Raw genomic sequence first — 14,252 nt, 5'->3', positions numbered from 1 at the left:
TGACCTGAGCCGAAGGCAGACGCCTAACGACTGAGCCACCCAGGCGCCCGCAAATAATTTTAATTGCATACTTAGGCAGGAAAATAATTGACAATGATATAATCGAATCTTATTTTATAATTATAAACAGGGATTCACCACCATATGAAACAAAACTGCATTATCTATATAATTAAGAGTTTTTATTCTAATTTTAAATCAGAAATCATTGTTTAAGAATCATAATGAAAGTTTAGTAAGATAAAAAAAAGATTATAATTACCTAATATTGCCCCAGTAATTTATGTACAAATACGGGTTAAATATTCACCAAAAGTCAAAAAAGTAACCAGCACTTCAATTTAATACAGATCATGTGCTGAAACCAGTACCATGTTATACCATCACATTACTTGCTGTCAAAATAAAATCTTAAAACAACAACAAAAATTAAGTCAGGGCTCTAATTCCTGTGCAAAAAAGATTCCATACAGCAGGCCAAAGACTGCCACCATTAGATCCCACTTGAATGGCTGGCCCTTGGTTGGTATCTGGGAACTTGGATTTTGGGAGGGTTCCCACCATTCCATAGCTGCTAAGAGTGGCTGTGCCTAAGTGTTGGTACAAACCAGGTGACTTATCCTGTATACTTGATTTCCTTCTGGGAACCTGGAATTTTGGTATACGCTAGGGAGAAGATGCCTACGTGATTATCATTTCAAGAAAACTTCAGGCACCGAGTCTCTATAAGATTCTTGTACTGGCAGACAACATTTCGTACGTGTTGTCATAATTTGATGCCGGAGGAATTAAACACATCACTTGATGCTGGAGGAATTAAGCACATCCACAGGCAGAGGATTCTGAGAAGCCTGCACTTGGGTTTCCTCTAGACTTCACTCCATGCACCTTTCCTCTCTGCTGATTTTGCTTTGTATCCTTTCACCGTAATAAACCAAAGGCATGAGTACAAACATGCTAAGACCTGTGAGTTCTTCTAGTGAATAACCAAATCTGGGTGTCGTTCTGGGAGCCTCTAATACAACTGCATTATGTGAAATTTTTATGATTTGGGTTGATGTTTTCTACATGATTACAGTCAGAAGGTTATTTCACAGAACACCTTTCCTTGAATCTGTTTTTCTTAATATTTGCCTTGGAGATTCCTGTATTTCTACACCCATCTGAATAAAGGCATAAAAAGAATAGATGACATAATGATCAGAAAATAATGTCAAACAAGCAACAATCTTATTTTAATCAGGAAAAAACAGAGAATCCTGATTATCAATATGTTCTACACGATAAAATTTCCTATAAAAAATGAAAAGATCACACAAATTTTCTCCAACTAAATAGGGCTTAATTTGGGGCACCTGGGTGGCTCAGTTGTTAAGCGTCTGCCTTCAGCTCAGGTCATGATCCCAGATCCTGGGATTGAGCCCCACATCGGGCTCCCTGCTCCGCAGGAAGCCTGCTTCTCCCTCTCCCACTCCCCCTGCTTGTGTTCCCTCTCTTGCTGTCTCTCTCTCCTTCTGTCAAATAAATGGGTAAAATCTTAAATTAATTAATTAGTTAATTAATGAAAGAAACATATAAAGAAAAACAGTCCTTCCAGTCATTGGATATTGTCATGTGAGACTATGCCTGGAGCTGTTGCTAATTAGCCAACCAGGAAGGGAGACATAAAATAATGCCAACCTCAAAGCTGAAAAAGAGACAACTGGGATTCTGATGAGATCACTGAACCATCAAAACAATTCTAGTTCCTATTGTTTTAGTCACTGTTTTGTTTTGGTTTGGTTTGGTTTTTAGATTTCTTTATTTGAGAGAGAGAGAGGAAGCGTGCAAGAGAGTGCACGAACGGGGGGAAGGGCAGAGGAAGAGAATCTTCAAGCTGACTCCATGATGAGCACGGAGCCCAACGTGATGTGGGGCTTGATCTCATGACCCGAGACTGTGTAAAACCAAGAGTCAACACTTAACTGACTAAGCCACCCAGGTGCCCCTGTTTTAGTCACTATTATAAGTCACCTATTATTTGCAGCTAAAAGCATTTTACCTGATAAAGTTCCCAAGGTCTACAGGGTAAGATCTACTCCTTTCCATAGGACTGAAAAACTTTCATAAGCTTGCCTTAGCTAAGTATTCACCTCATTCCAACCATTCCCGTAGCGCACTTTTTGTACTGGCAAAACTGAACTGCTCATAAATCCTCCAAAGTTCACTCGTACATTTTAGCCTTTGCACTGCTGTTCCGTCTGCAAAACATGTAATCTTTTTTTTATTTTTAAAGGTTTTATTTATTTATTTGACAGAGAGAGACACAGCGAGAGAGGGAACACAAGCAGGGGGAGCAGGAGAGGGAGAAGCAGGCTTCCCGCGGAGCAGGGAGCCCGACATCGGGCTCGATCCCAGGACCCTAGGATCACGACCTGAGCCGAAGGCAGACACTTAACGACTGAGCCACCCAGGTGCCCCACAAAACATGTAATCTTGATGGATGTTTCTCCTGCCAAACATCGTCCTTCTGCCACTTTACCTGGCAAACTTACTATTCAGTCTGCATACTTACCCTAAATTCTACTAAAAGTCTAATTCCTCAAAGTCTAATTCCTCACTATGGACTTACAGTATCTGGAACATATTAAAAGTCTAATTCCTCACTATGGACTTACAGTATCTGGAACATATTAAATGTCAATAAAAAAATAACAATGGTAATTATAAGCACTAGGGGACTCTGGCACATAGTAAGCACTAAATAAAGTAGAGTAAATAATAAAAATGACAAGGATAATAACAAATTCCTGGAGGGCAGGGATTGTGTTTTTTGAATGTTTGCATTCTACAACATCAGAATAACACTCAGGAGCTAAAAGACACTTGATAGTTATTTGTTACGTGAACAAATGAAAATGAGTAAATTGCAAAAACAATAGACAGTTACCTTAAAAAAAAAGTCTCATTGGTATTGCTGCATACTAGCTAAGTTTTGCAGTTCTTATTGTTTGCCATTTGTTTACGATACCAGGAAGGTATTGTAAAGTCCCCAGTTTTAAGGATAGTTCCTTTTTTAATGAGACAAGTCACCATAGAATAATATTTACTAAATGTAATCCACTTGTAAAAATTAAAAGATCCATTTTCATAACAAGTTCAATTTATTATAATATGCTTATAGAGAAAACAAAACATACTAACTTTAAAATCTCTTTTTCTTTTTTTTTTTTTTTAAGATTTTATTTATTTATTCATGAGAGACAGACAGAGAGAGAGAGAGAGAGAGAGGCAGAGGGAGAAGCAGGCTCCCAAGGAGCAGGGAGCCCGATGTGGGACTCGATCCCAGGACCCTGGGATCATGACCTGAGCCGAAGGCAGACGCTTAACCATCTGAGCCACCCAGGCGCCCTAAAATCTCTTTTTCTTATTTACACAAAAATATCATATGGGATTTTAGGGGTCATGACTAAAATAATGAATTTCTTTTCAGACAATACCGCCTCATATTTTAAATTACCTACAATTAACTTCTTTTGTTGTTGTTCATACTGAGGTACTTTAATTTCTTTATTATGTTGTTAGCCAGCATACAGTACACCGTGAGTTTTTGATGTAGTGTTCAACAATTCATTAATTGCACGTAACACCTACTGCTCATCATAACACGTGTCCTCCTCAATACTCATCACCCGGTTACCCCATCCCCCCACCCCCCCCCTTCTGTAACCCTCAGTTTGTTTCCCGGAGTCCAGTCTCTCTCACGGTTTGTCTCCCTCTGATTTCTTCCCCATTGTTCATGACAGCAGTACCTACAATTAACTTCTTAAATAATCCTGAATACTAGACTATTAAGAAAGAAATTAAGAAAGAAAAAAAAAATAGGGGCATCTGGGTGACTCAGTTGGTTAAGCGTCTGCCTTCAGCTTAGTTCATGATCCCCAGACCCCGGGATCAAGCCCCACATCGGGCTCCCTGCTCGGCGGGAAACCTGCTTCTCCCTCTCCCTCTGCCTGCCACTCCCCCTGCTTGTGCTCTCTCACTCTCTCTCTCTGTCAAATAAATAGATAAAATCTTAAAAAAAAAAGAAAGAAAGAAAGAAAGAAAGAAAAGAAAAGAGAGAAAAAAATACATATGCAATTTACACATTGGTTTTTTTTTTTTTTCATTGCTCTTTCATTATCGAAACTTCCTTACTCTGACTCCATCTATGTGAGGACCACCAAAAGTAATTCATGCTGGAAAGTCTTACCTGGATTCTTATTTTGCAAATAATTGTTAAGTTTTTCTTCTCTATGTTCAGCAATTAGTTGGCGACTGCTACATATAAAAAAGGGTGATAAACAATGTTACTCTTTTAATACTGATATGAAAAACACTTACCAAATACCAAATTCTTAAAAGAGTATTTCAAATATCAGAACTAATATCAAAACTTAAAGTACCCCATATACTTCAAATTTATAAGTTTTATACACTTTTTATTAATATTACTTAATTATTAAGTATGTAATGAAAGGAGAAAAAAAGTAAGGTGAACCAGTCATGAATTAGTAATTTAGTAATTAGTAAATTAGAGTTAGCTTGCCATAATGGAAAGTGTCTAGAACTCAGAAGTCCTAAGTCTCACAGCTATTTGCTCTTGGACAAGCCACTTCTCTTGGGCTCAAAGTCTTCCTCTATAAAACAGGCATCTTACTGCCTTATTTTACAAGGTTGTTAAGAGGATTTAATGAAATATTAAACCCAAAACATGGCCTCTCAGGAAAGGTGATGCCCACTACTCTGGGAAGGGCAATATGGGACCTTTCATCACCTAATAAGAAAAGCCGCTCCACAGGATTTAAAGCAGGCTTGGGATATAGGTCTAGTAACAAAGGAGAAAGAGAAGTCCAGTCTCTTCCTGCAGCAGTATTTGAACCTCTTTAACAGCTTAGAATGGTCCCAACTACCATCTGCTAGCAGAAAAGACAAGCAAAACCCTCAAAGGGTAATTCATCATGAAGGTCTGGGCTAACATATGGGCTTCACGTAAGGCTTTTGAGCGTGAACGCAAGGGTGTGTGTGGCGAAAGCCAGGAGGCCCAGCTGACAGAACAGGGTGCTGGTGCTTTGGAATAGCTGAGCATATAAGCATATGTAGTAAACTAAAAAAAAGTTGTAACTTCGAAGTCTAACTCTGGATCACCCTGAAGACTGAGGAATGTGGATCAGCAAGGGCATCCTAGGAGCAAAGATCAATCATGACCACACCGCAGAACCAGTTTCTTTCCTACTTTTTTTTTTTTAAAGATTTATTTATTTATTTATTTATTTGAGAGCGAGAGCGTGAGAGGGGGGAGGGTCAGAGGGAGAAGCAGACTCCCCGCTGAGCAGGGAGCCTGATGCGGGACTCAATCCTGGGACTCCAGGATCATGACCTGAGCCAAAGGCAGTCGCTTAACCAACTGAGCCACCCAGGCGCCCTGCAGAACCAGTTTCAATGGCAATGCTGTAGTAGTAGAATCAGAGGAAACAAGGGAATGAGAAGAATGTCTTTTCCTTCGAAATGACTTGTGAAAAAACATGGTCTCTTTGGTCTTAGGGAACTCCTCAGGTTCTTGGAAACTTCAAGGGGGAAAGTATAGGAGATAGCCCTCAAGGGAAAGTATAGGGTTTTCTACTAACCTGAACTTCTCAAGACCCAAGTAACTAGTTAGAAAAAACAAAGATGTTGGGGCGCCTCGGTGGCTCAGTCGGTTAAGCATCTGCCTTCGGCTCAGGTCACGATCTTGGGGTCCTGGGATGGAGCCCCACGTCAGGCTCCCTGCTCAGCAGGGAATCTGCTTCTCCCTCTATCCCTCCCCCGCCTGTGCTCTCTACCTCTTTTCAAGTAACTAAAATCTACAAAAAAAAAAGAAAGAAAAAAAAAACACAGATGTAACATTATTTCTACCCCATGCATAATAAGAGTTATACTTGGAATGAAACAGATACAGTTAGGATCCCTAAGGATAAAGGTCTCAATAGTCCTGAGATAAAGAATCCTGCACCCATTACTACTTCTTACTAGTCGTCTAGCCTTTTTCTTGATTTCTGGCAAATGACGTGGGCTAACTCACGGCCATCCCAAAACTGCCTGAATCAAACAATGAACTCTCATCTGTTACATAAGAACTAACAGTTAGGGGCGCCTGGGTGGCTCAGTCCTTAAGGTTCTGCCTTCGGCTCAGGTCATGATCCCAGGGTCCTGAGATCGAGCCCCATGTCAGGCTCTCTGCTCCGCGGGAAGCCTGCTTCCCCCTCTCCCACTCCTCCTGCTTGTGTTCCCTCTCTCGCTGTGTCTCTCTCTGTCAAATAAATAAGTAAAATCTTTAAAAAAAAAAACAGTTAAATTATTATATACCTCAGTTTAGTAATAATTAACACTTTAATGTAAACACTTACACTTTAAGACCACTAAAAATAGAATATTCTTCTGCAGTCCATCCATTCGCATCTTTAGAAGAGATATCAATACCTTGCTGAAGAAGAACCCTGACTAGATCTGCAGAATCATGATGTACAGCAAGCATGAGGGCTGTTCTAAAATAACAGAGAGATAACTTCACCCTTAGGAACTTAAGAGTTATTTAAACAGCTCATTTGATATCCTTTATCAGGGTAATATCTTGCCTGTCAGTACAGAACTGACCATTAACATGTTCCCGCGCTCATCTTTGTGAATTACCTCCACGCCTAAAAGGAAAGGACAAACAAGAAGCCTCTTGTCCTACTGGGGTATGACAGTAGAAGCTGCTGCTTTAAAGTCCTTTGATGAACAAGAAACTATGCTGAGGTCACTCATCTGAATGGGTAAAGATTTTTAAAAAAGACTTCCCCATTTCTTCCTTAATCTGATACAGTGTGCTTCCAAGCCACCTAGAGGACAGGTCCGTATAAAAAGCTATTTGCAGGGGCGCCTGGGTGGCTCAGTCGGTTAAGCGTCTGCCTTCAGCTCAGTCATGATCTCGGGGTCCTGGGATCAAGCTCCACGTCTGGCTCCCTGCTCTAGACCCTCCCCCTGCTCATGCTCCCTCTCTCAAATAAATAAAATCTTTAAAAATAAAAAAATAAAAAAGCTTACTTGCAGGCTTAAAATAACAGTATTCATACTAACGGTGATAAAACAGTCATAGTTGCAGTAATGATGCTAAGATAAGCACGTGGTAGGCACTCAATTAAATGCTATATATATACAAAACATTACACACAACCACCCTTGAAGGATATATTATTATCCTCCTTTTCATATCAGGAGATGTATCTGGTTATAATTAGTAATGTTTCCAAAGTCACACGCCCAGCAAGCACGAAAGCTAGGAATTAAACCTAGTCTTGTGTCAATCTAAAGCCCATCTCTTTTCTCTTTATCACCCACCTATGATATGTCCTCATTAAAGGAAAAGTCTATTCAATTAAAGTTATCTTTCATCCTTCTACCTTACCAATGGAAAAAAAAAATACTGAACATGAAAAAGGATGATGAGCCCATATTATCTGGTAATAGTAATTAATAATCACTTAGGGATCATCTAACATCAGTATTCTTCAAAAACAAAAAGCAATTTAAAGCAAAGAGTCATCCAAAAGACAAAACAACTCCTATTTATGTTTAATATTCATCTTTTAAAGAAAATATATATGAAGTAGAAGTTTCAAAAATACTATAAAAGGGTTAAGAAGTCCAATATTGCATCATAAAGTAAAATAAAAGTTAGGAGTCCACACTTTATAAAACTAATAAAACTAATATGAAACCCCTTTAGCTAATATAAAATCATATGGCAAAAAAAAAAAAGACTGCAAATGACATCAGTCAATAATATGAAGGAATATAAATTCTACCCTACACTGTTCTTCCACGTTGCCCTGTCAGAATAATTGCTTTCTGCCTAACTGATGACATGTTGACATTTTTCACTATATAATTATAAATTAGTCCTCTTCTTATTAAGTTAAACTTTCTGACGTGAGTAACTGTACCACTCCAGAACAATGTAAGGTTAAAAAAAAAAAAACCAAAACTACTGTACCTTTGGGACTTATCAACTGCATGTACATTTGCTTCTTTTTGTATTAAAAATTCCACCATTTGCTGTTTGTTCTTACTTACAGCGAGTAAAAATGGTGTGAATTCATCCTGTAAAAGTGCAAAAACAATTTATAATTTACAAAATTACATATTTCCATACTGAATTTTAAAACTTATAAAGGATCCTCTAAACTCAAATATATAATAGAGAAAGTACTCTCGCCCTTCTGTGCTTTCACCAGCTGCTCCTTCTCTTTACAATAGCCCTCCTCAGGGGGCCTGGGTGGCTCAGTCCCTTAAGCATCTGCCTTGGGCTCAGGTCAGCTCAGGTCGTGATCCCAGGCTCCCTGCTCAGAGGGGAGTTGGCCTCTCCCTCTCCCTCTGCCCCGCCCCTATGCTCGAGCTCTCTCGCCCACTCTCTCTCTCTCAAATAAATAAAATCTTTTTAAAAAAATAAAATAAATAAAACTAAATTAAATAGCCCTCTCCCACCTCTTCAACAGATAAACTGCAGTCATTCTCCAAAACTCACTTCATTGACTGGTTCCAAGAATCTTGGCTTCTATCACAGTATTTATTATGGTATGCTCTAGTTATTTTATTGCACCCATCTCAGCCAAGAGCTTCTTGAGGGAAGGGATTATTTTTTTTCTCTATATCTCCAAACTCTAAAACATAGCAGTAAATGCTTTAAGTATTTTTATTGAGTTAACAACCTAAATGATTATCTCTGGAGTAGTGTTTTTTAAATTACATTCCAAAGAACATATACTTTGCTGGAACATAAGTACTGTGCGCCAATAGAAAGATTCAATGATCATCTATGATTGAGAAATATGACAAAACTGCACTATATATCTAGCACAAAAGAAATCCGTTTAAATTTGCTTATCCCCATTTGACAATACTTTTATGTGGCAAACATTAACATTTGAGAAATTAGAGTTTCAGGGGTATAGTTTTGAGAGCTTTCCAATAAAGATGAAGGTTTTCGGGGTGCCTGGGTGGCTCAGTCGTTAAGCGTCTGCCTTCGGCTCAGGTCATGATCCCAGGGTCCTGGGATCGAGCCCCACATCCTGCTCGGCGGGAAGCCTGCTTCTCCCTCTCCCGCTCCCCCTGCTAGTGTTCCCTCTCTTGCTCTCTCTCTGTCAAACAAATAAATAAAATCTTTAAAAAAAAAAAAAAGATGAAGGTTTTCTCCGGGTTACACAAACATGCTTGACTCTCTTCTATCAACGGATCAGGATCCCAGATGTCAACATAAGGCACTCTTGATCCAAATGGGTCACTGAGGAGAGGGACTCGGAATTAAAAGAGTGGCTCTGGGGCAACTGGGTGGCTCAGTCACTTAAGCGTCTGTCTTTGGCTCAGGTCATGACCCCCGGGGTCCTGGAATCCAGCCCTGCATCAGGCTCCCCTGCTTCTCCCTCTCCCTCTGCCCTTCCTCCATACTCATGTTTGTTCTCTGTCTCTCTCAAATAAATAAAATCTTAAAAAAAAAAGTATCATTAAAGTGAAATCTTAGACAATTCAGTTACTTCAAAATATTTTCATTCAGGGAATGCATGAGCTTCCAAATATGAAAAACTGACCCTACCTATGTCAACCAACAGTGTTTCTGTAAGGGCAGTGGTAGAAGTAATGCGTGTCAAAGAAACAGAAGGTGGACTGGTGAGCATGGTCATCAGCTATTCCCCACATACAGCTACCACCCCACTGAGGAACTACACAAGGCTGAGCAGGAACTACTCTCTGAAATGGGAGACCTCAATGTGGTACATGGCGGGAAGAGTGGCTACAAGCACAAGTAGATACCCCTGTAGGATGTCATGACCTGATCCCCTTGCTCTCATTTTCAGAACCTTGGGGCCTGGAGTGCCCAGGGCCTGCAACCTGCTGCTTTCTCCTCCCACTTACACTCACCCAAGTTACCCCACTGGGTCAGAGTCTCCCACCCATTCCCAGCAGCACCCATTTCCTAAGCCCCTGCACAGCACCCAGCGTCCATCACCTCCACTCCCCTCTAGGCCTTCAATCCTTTGTGGGCTCTGAGCCCACCATTCACTCCCAAGCGCTAATGGGAAGATTCTCTTTCCGGGGCGGAAGGGTGGCTGGGGGACGGAACTTTGCCCTCTCCATGGGCATCATCTTTCTCTAGCCCTCCCTGCCCTGGCTTTGGAGTTGTTTCCATGACGACAGGACCTGATGTATAGACTTCAGTATATGTATTTATTACACATATAAGTAAATATGTAAATAAAATGTTTTGTGGCTAAAAAAACTTATATATACCTATATATTATTTCAAATACTTCATAAAGACAGCTGATCTGTACCTTGTTTCTCGCTTCAATATTTGCATGGTGTAAAAGCAGCTTCTCTGCTATTGATGTATTTGAACCAACGGTGGCATAGTGGAGAGCAGTATTGCCAGCAATGTCCACAAGATTTGGATCAGCACCATGTTCTAGAAGAATAGTCACACATCTCTCGTTCTGGCATTGTACAGCCTGTCAGTATTACACCAAGAAACAGAGTGTAAATTCTGGAAATTTAAAGTAAACGTGCCACAGGTTTCACCAATTAGTTATGCTTAAATGCAATAAATTTTCATTCTAAGTAATTAAATCAAATCCATCTCAGGCAGACACAGCTGCTACCACATACCTTCATCAGAGCAGTCCTGTAATCTCCATCAAAGAAGTTAAGCTGGCATTTCCTCTCCACTAGGAGAGCAACGACATCTGGATGGCCACTGGCACAGGCCAAATGGAGAGCAGTCCTATGAAAGTGAAAGAACTTTTTAGGAAATTATAGTGCACTATTTCAAAACATGCAATGAACTCATGTAATTGTAAACGTTAAATAGCACCTTATTCCTATGACTCCAAAACAAAGATTTAGTTTTCTTTTGAAGAAAGTACAATATTTATTAGTGATTATTCACCACACTAATAAAGAGCAGCCTATCTGATTAGGTAGAGCATGACCTCAGGATTCAGCTTAACTTGGGTTTGAATCCTACTTCAACTCTGTCACTTAACAGTTATCACTTACTCAGCCTTATCCTCAATTTCCTCATCAACAAAATGGGGATAGAAATAGTTATCTCGGGTCCCCTGCCCAGCTCAGTTTGAAGATCATGTGACTCTTGATCTTGAGGGTCATGAATTCGAGCCCCGTGTTGGGTACAGAGATGACTAAAAAATAATACTAATAAATAAAATAAAGAGTAGTTATCTCACAAGACCTCGGCCTGATGCTTAAATGAGGATCTATGCAAAGTTTGTTACATAATATTATTATAACTATTACTATTACTATTTTACAAAGACAACATCCAATTAGGTAAAGTGATACGATTATGCCTACTTTGTAGATATGTTTTAAGGATTTTCAAGAATACTACATTTCAGTGATTCTAAGATGCTCATTTTGTCACCTTTTAATATCTCTGACACTGGAATGCAATTTATAATTCAAAATGTCTTACAACTATAATTGGCAGAATTTTTTAAAATTTCTTATCGGTACAGAAACTACTGGGGCATCAGACAATCTATGGTGCCTTACATTAAATGAAATAATGATATACACAACAGGTCTATTGCAGTTCCAGTCATATACCTGGCATTTAAATAAATTTTAGTTCTTGAAAGCATTATGGGAAAAGAGGACTAAAATAACGGAGAATGTTTTTTAAGTAATTCTTACCCTGATTTTCAAGAAACTTTAAGCCAAAGGAAACTCAGGATTTAAATAAACAGGGACAGCTCATTTTATTAAATATTTAGATTTATAAGTCACATGAAAATCAAGTACTACCAATTATCAATATCAGTACTTAATACTATTAAAATTTCAAAAGGGCAGGTAAAGGTTAACATTTACAATTTCCTATCTTCAAGAAATGTTTTCGTTTGAAAGGAAGGAGGAAAAGCTTTAAGTGAGATTAAGTCCTAATACTTCAATTTAAAATTGCTCATCTTAGGGGCACCTCAGTGGCTAGTTGGTTGAGTGTCCAACTCTTGGTTTTGGCTCAGGTCATGATCTCAAGATCCTGAGATCGAGCCCCATGGGCTCCGTGCTCAGCGTGGAGTCAGCTTGAGATCCTCTCTCTCCCTCTCTCTCTCAAATAAATCAATCTTTTCTTAAAATTAAAAAAATAAAATAAAATTTCTCATCTTAGTAGTATCTGGCTGGCTCAATCAGTAGAACATGCAACCTTAGTCTCAATGATATAAATTCGAGCCCCATGTTGGGTATACAGATTACTTAAAAGTAAAATCTTTTAAATAAACAAAACAAAATAAAATAAATAGAATTTCTCATCTTACTAATACTGGACAACATGAAGTCTTTAAGAATGAAGAGATTCTGGGTAGAGTACGTCTCCTACATAACATGTGTTCAGATTCTATTTGATAAATAAATGGATTGAAAGAGTAGATACAGTTGGAGAGTTCAGTTATTTTTAAAGATTTATTTATTTTAGAGAAAGAGTATGCACAAGCGGGGGGAAGGGCAGAGGGAGAGGGAGAGAATCTCAAGCAGTCTCCCCACCAAGCATGGAGCCGGACATGGGGCTCAACCCCACAACCCCGAGATCACGATCCACGCCGAAATCAAGACTCTGATGCTCAACCGATTATGCCACCCAGGCATCCCAGAGAGTTCAGTATTTTTAAAGAAAACTTTTATAAAGTAAAGCAATACATTTGAAATTGCAACAATCATTTATATTTCCCATTTTTTATTTTTTTCATAAGGACACAACTAAAATTTTATAAACCTTTATATTATTTTTATTATTTATTTTCATAAGGATGTAACTAAAATAAAATGATTAATCTATAATCATTTATACGTAATAAAGCTACACACAACAAAAAACAGGTATATATTTAATGTATAAATAAAATCTACAAGTACACATAAAAATAACCCCTTTACTTCTGAAGAGGCTAAACGTTGTCAGAAGATACCAATCCCCACCTGCACTCCCAAATTCTTTTTAAAATAGAAAGTAAGAGGGGCACCTGGGTGGCTCAGTTAAGTGCTTGCCTTCAGCTCAGGTCACGTTCCTAGGGTCCTGGGATCGAGCCCCGCATCGGGCTCCCTGCTCAGCCGGGAGCCTGCCTCTCCCTCTACCCCTGTCTCTCTAGCTGTCTCTCTCTGTCAAATAAATACATAAAATCTTAAAAAAAAAAAAAAAACCTGTCTGTACAGTGGTCTATACGGGGAATTATGAGTGGGTCCAAAGGCAGCTGAAGATTTCGTTTTGATGCTCAGCCGACCTGGGCGCTGGACCCCTGCTGCGGGGCCTCAGGAGGGAAGACCGCAAAGCGCCCTCGGTGACAGGAGGGCTCGGTTCCACAGGCGGAGCCCGGGAAGGTGCGCGCTTCTCCCGGTCCGCCCCACCTCCTCCCCGCCGTCTCAGGCAGCCGGCCTCCAAGTCCCTATTACCTGTTCATCTTGTCTCTTTCGTTCATGCCGTGTTTCCCGAAAGTGAGAACCTTCTGCAGTTTCCTTACGTTGCCCATGATGGCAACTTTGTGGATCTTTTTGAGATCTTTGTCTCGGATGTTGTACCCCGACCCGGAGCTGCTGGTTCCAATTCTCTTCCCACACGGGATGCCCGAGCCGTCCCTCAGCGAGCTGGTGACTGGAAGGGACGACCCGCCCTTCTTATCCTGGAAGCTAAAAAACTTCTCCATCGCAAAGCTTGGAGGCTTCACAAACACTTCACCTTCCCCTCGGCTTTTCACCACCTCTAGAGCCCAACACTAGCGCCAGAGATAAGCCAAACCCGCCTCGCCACTACATCACAGTAGCGAAACTCCGCGGTTCGCCAACCGTAACCAAGCAAGGAAGCCAAACACAAGTGCGCTCGGGCACCTCACAAAGCAGCGTCGCTGCGCCTGCGCACAAAGGGCCGGCGGCCAAGGATGCCCAAAGCGCATGTGCGAGGTCCCAGTCTCTCGAATCTCAGCGTTTGCTTGTGAGCCGGGGTGGGTTCCCCTTCAAACGTTGGCGGGAGTTGGCTGAGCTTTCCCCAACATTTGCAGAAATTAGACTCGCCGGTGTGGAAAAGCACTCTTCGTATCCTACTGGGGCTAGAGTGCATGAAACTTCAGGGTGCTGAATGCCTCGTCCCCCAGAAAACTTCCCTAAAAAAAGCTCTCCCTCAGTTTATTCCTCTTCCATATCCCTCTGGGCCC

At 40.3% G+C, this 14,252-nt stretch overlaps 1 protein-coding gene across 1 annotated transcript in view; it reads right to left on the bottom strand.

The window, feature by feature from the left end:
• The window catches only part of LOC114203931 (ankyrin repeat domain-containing protein 26-like), a 125,885-nt gene extending 112,083 nt beyond the window's left edge, over positions 1 to 13,802 (bottom strand). Inside the window, exons 1-6 of the mRNA XM_088025706.1 lie at positions 13,498 to 13,802; positions 10,699 to 10,813; positions 10,368 to 10,541; positions 8,033 to 8,139; positions 6,405 to 6,542; positions 4,232 to 4,299 (exon numbers count right to left, since the gene is read on the bottom strand). Coding sequence (XP_087881832.1) covers positions 4,232 to 4,299; positions 6,405 to 6,542; positions 8,033 to 8,139; positions 10,368 to 10,541; positions 10,699 to 10,813; positions 13,498 to 13,748 — 853 coding nt within the window. The 5' untranslated portion in view covers positions 13,749 to 13,802. The remainder of the gene's footprint in view (positions 1 to 4,231; positions 4,300 to 6,404; positions 6,543 to 8,032; positions 8,140 to 10,367; positions 10,542 to 10,698; positions 10,814 to 13,497) is intronic.
• Positions 13,803 to 14,252: the final 450 nt, after the last annotated feature.

This window comes from Eumetopias jubatus, unplaced genomic scaffold (assembly GCF_037043125.1).
Source record: "Eumetopias jubatus isolate StellerSeaLion01/CBP00866 unplaced genomic scaffold, mEumJub1_p1.0 scaffold_8, whole genome shotgun sequence".
Classification (NCBI taxonomy): domain Eukaryota; kingdom Metazoa; phylum Chordata; class Mammalia; order Carnivora; family Otariidae; genus Eumetopias; species Eumetopias jubatus.
This window is presented reverse-complemented; position numbering and strand designations above follow the sequence as displayed.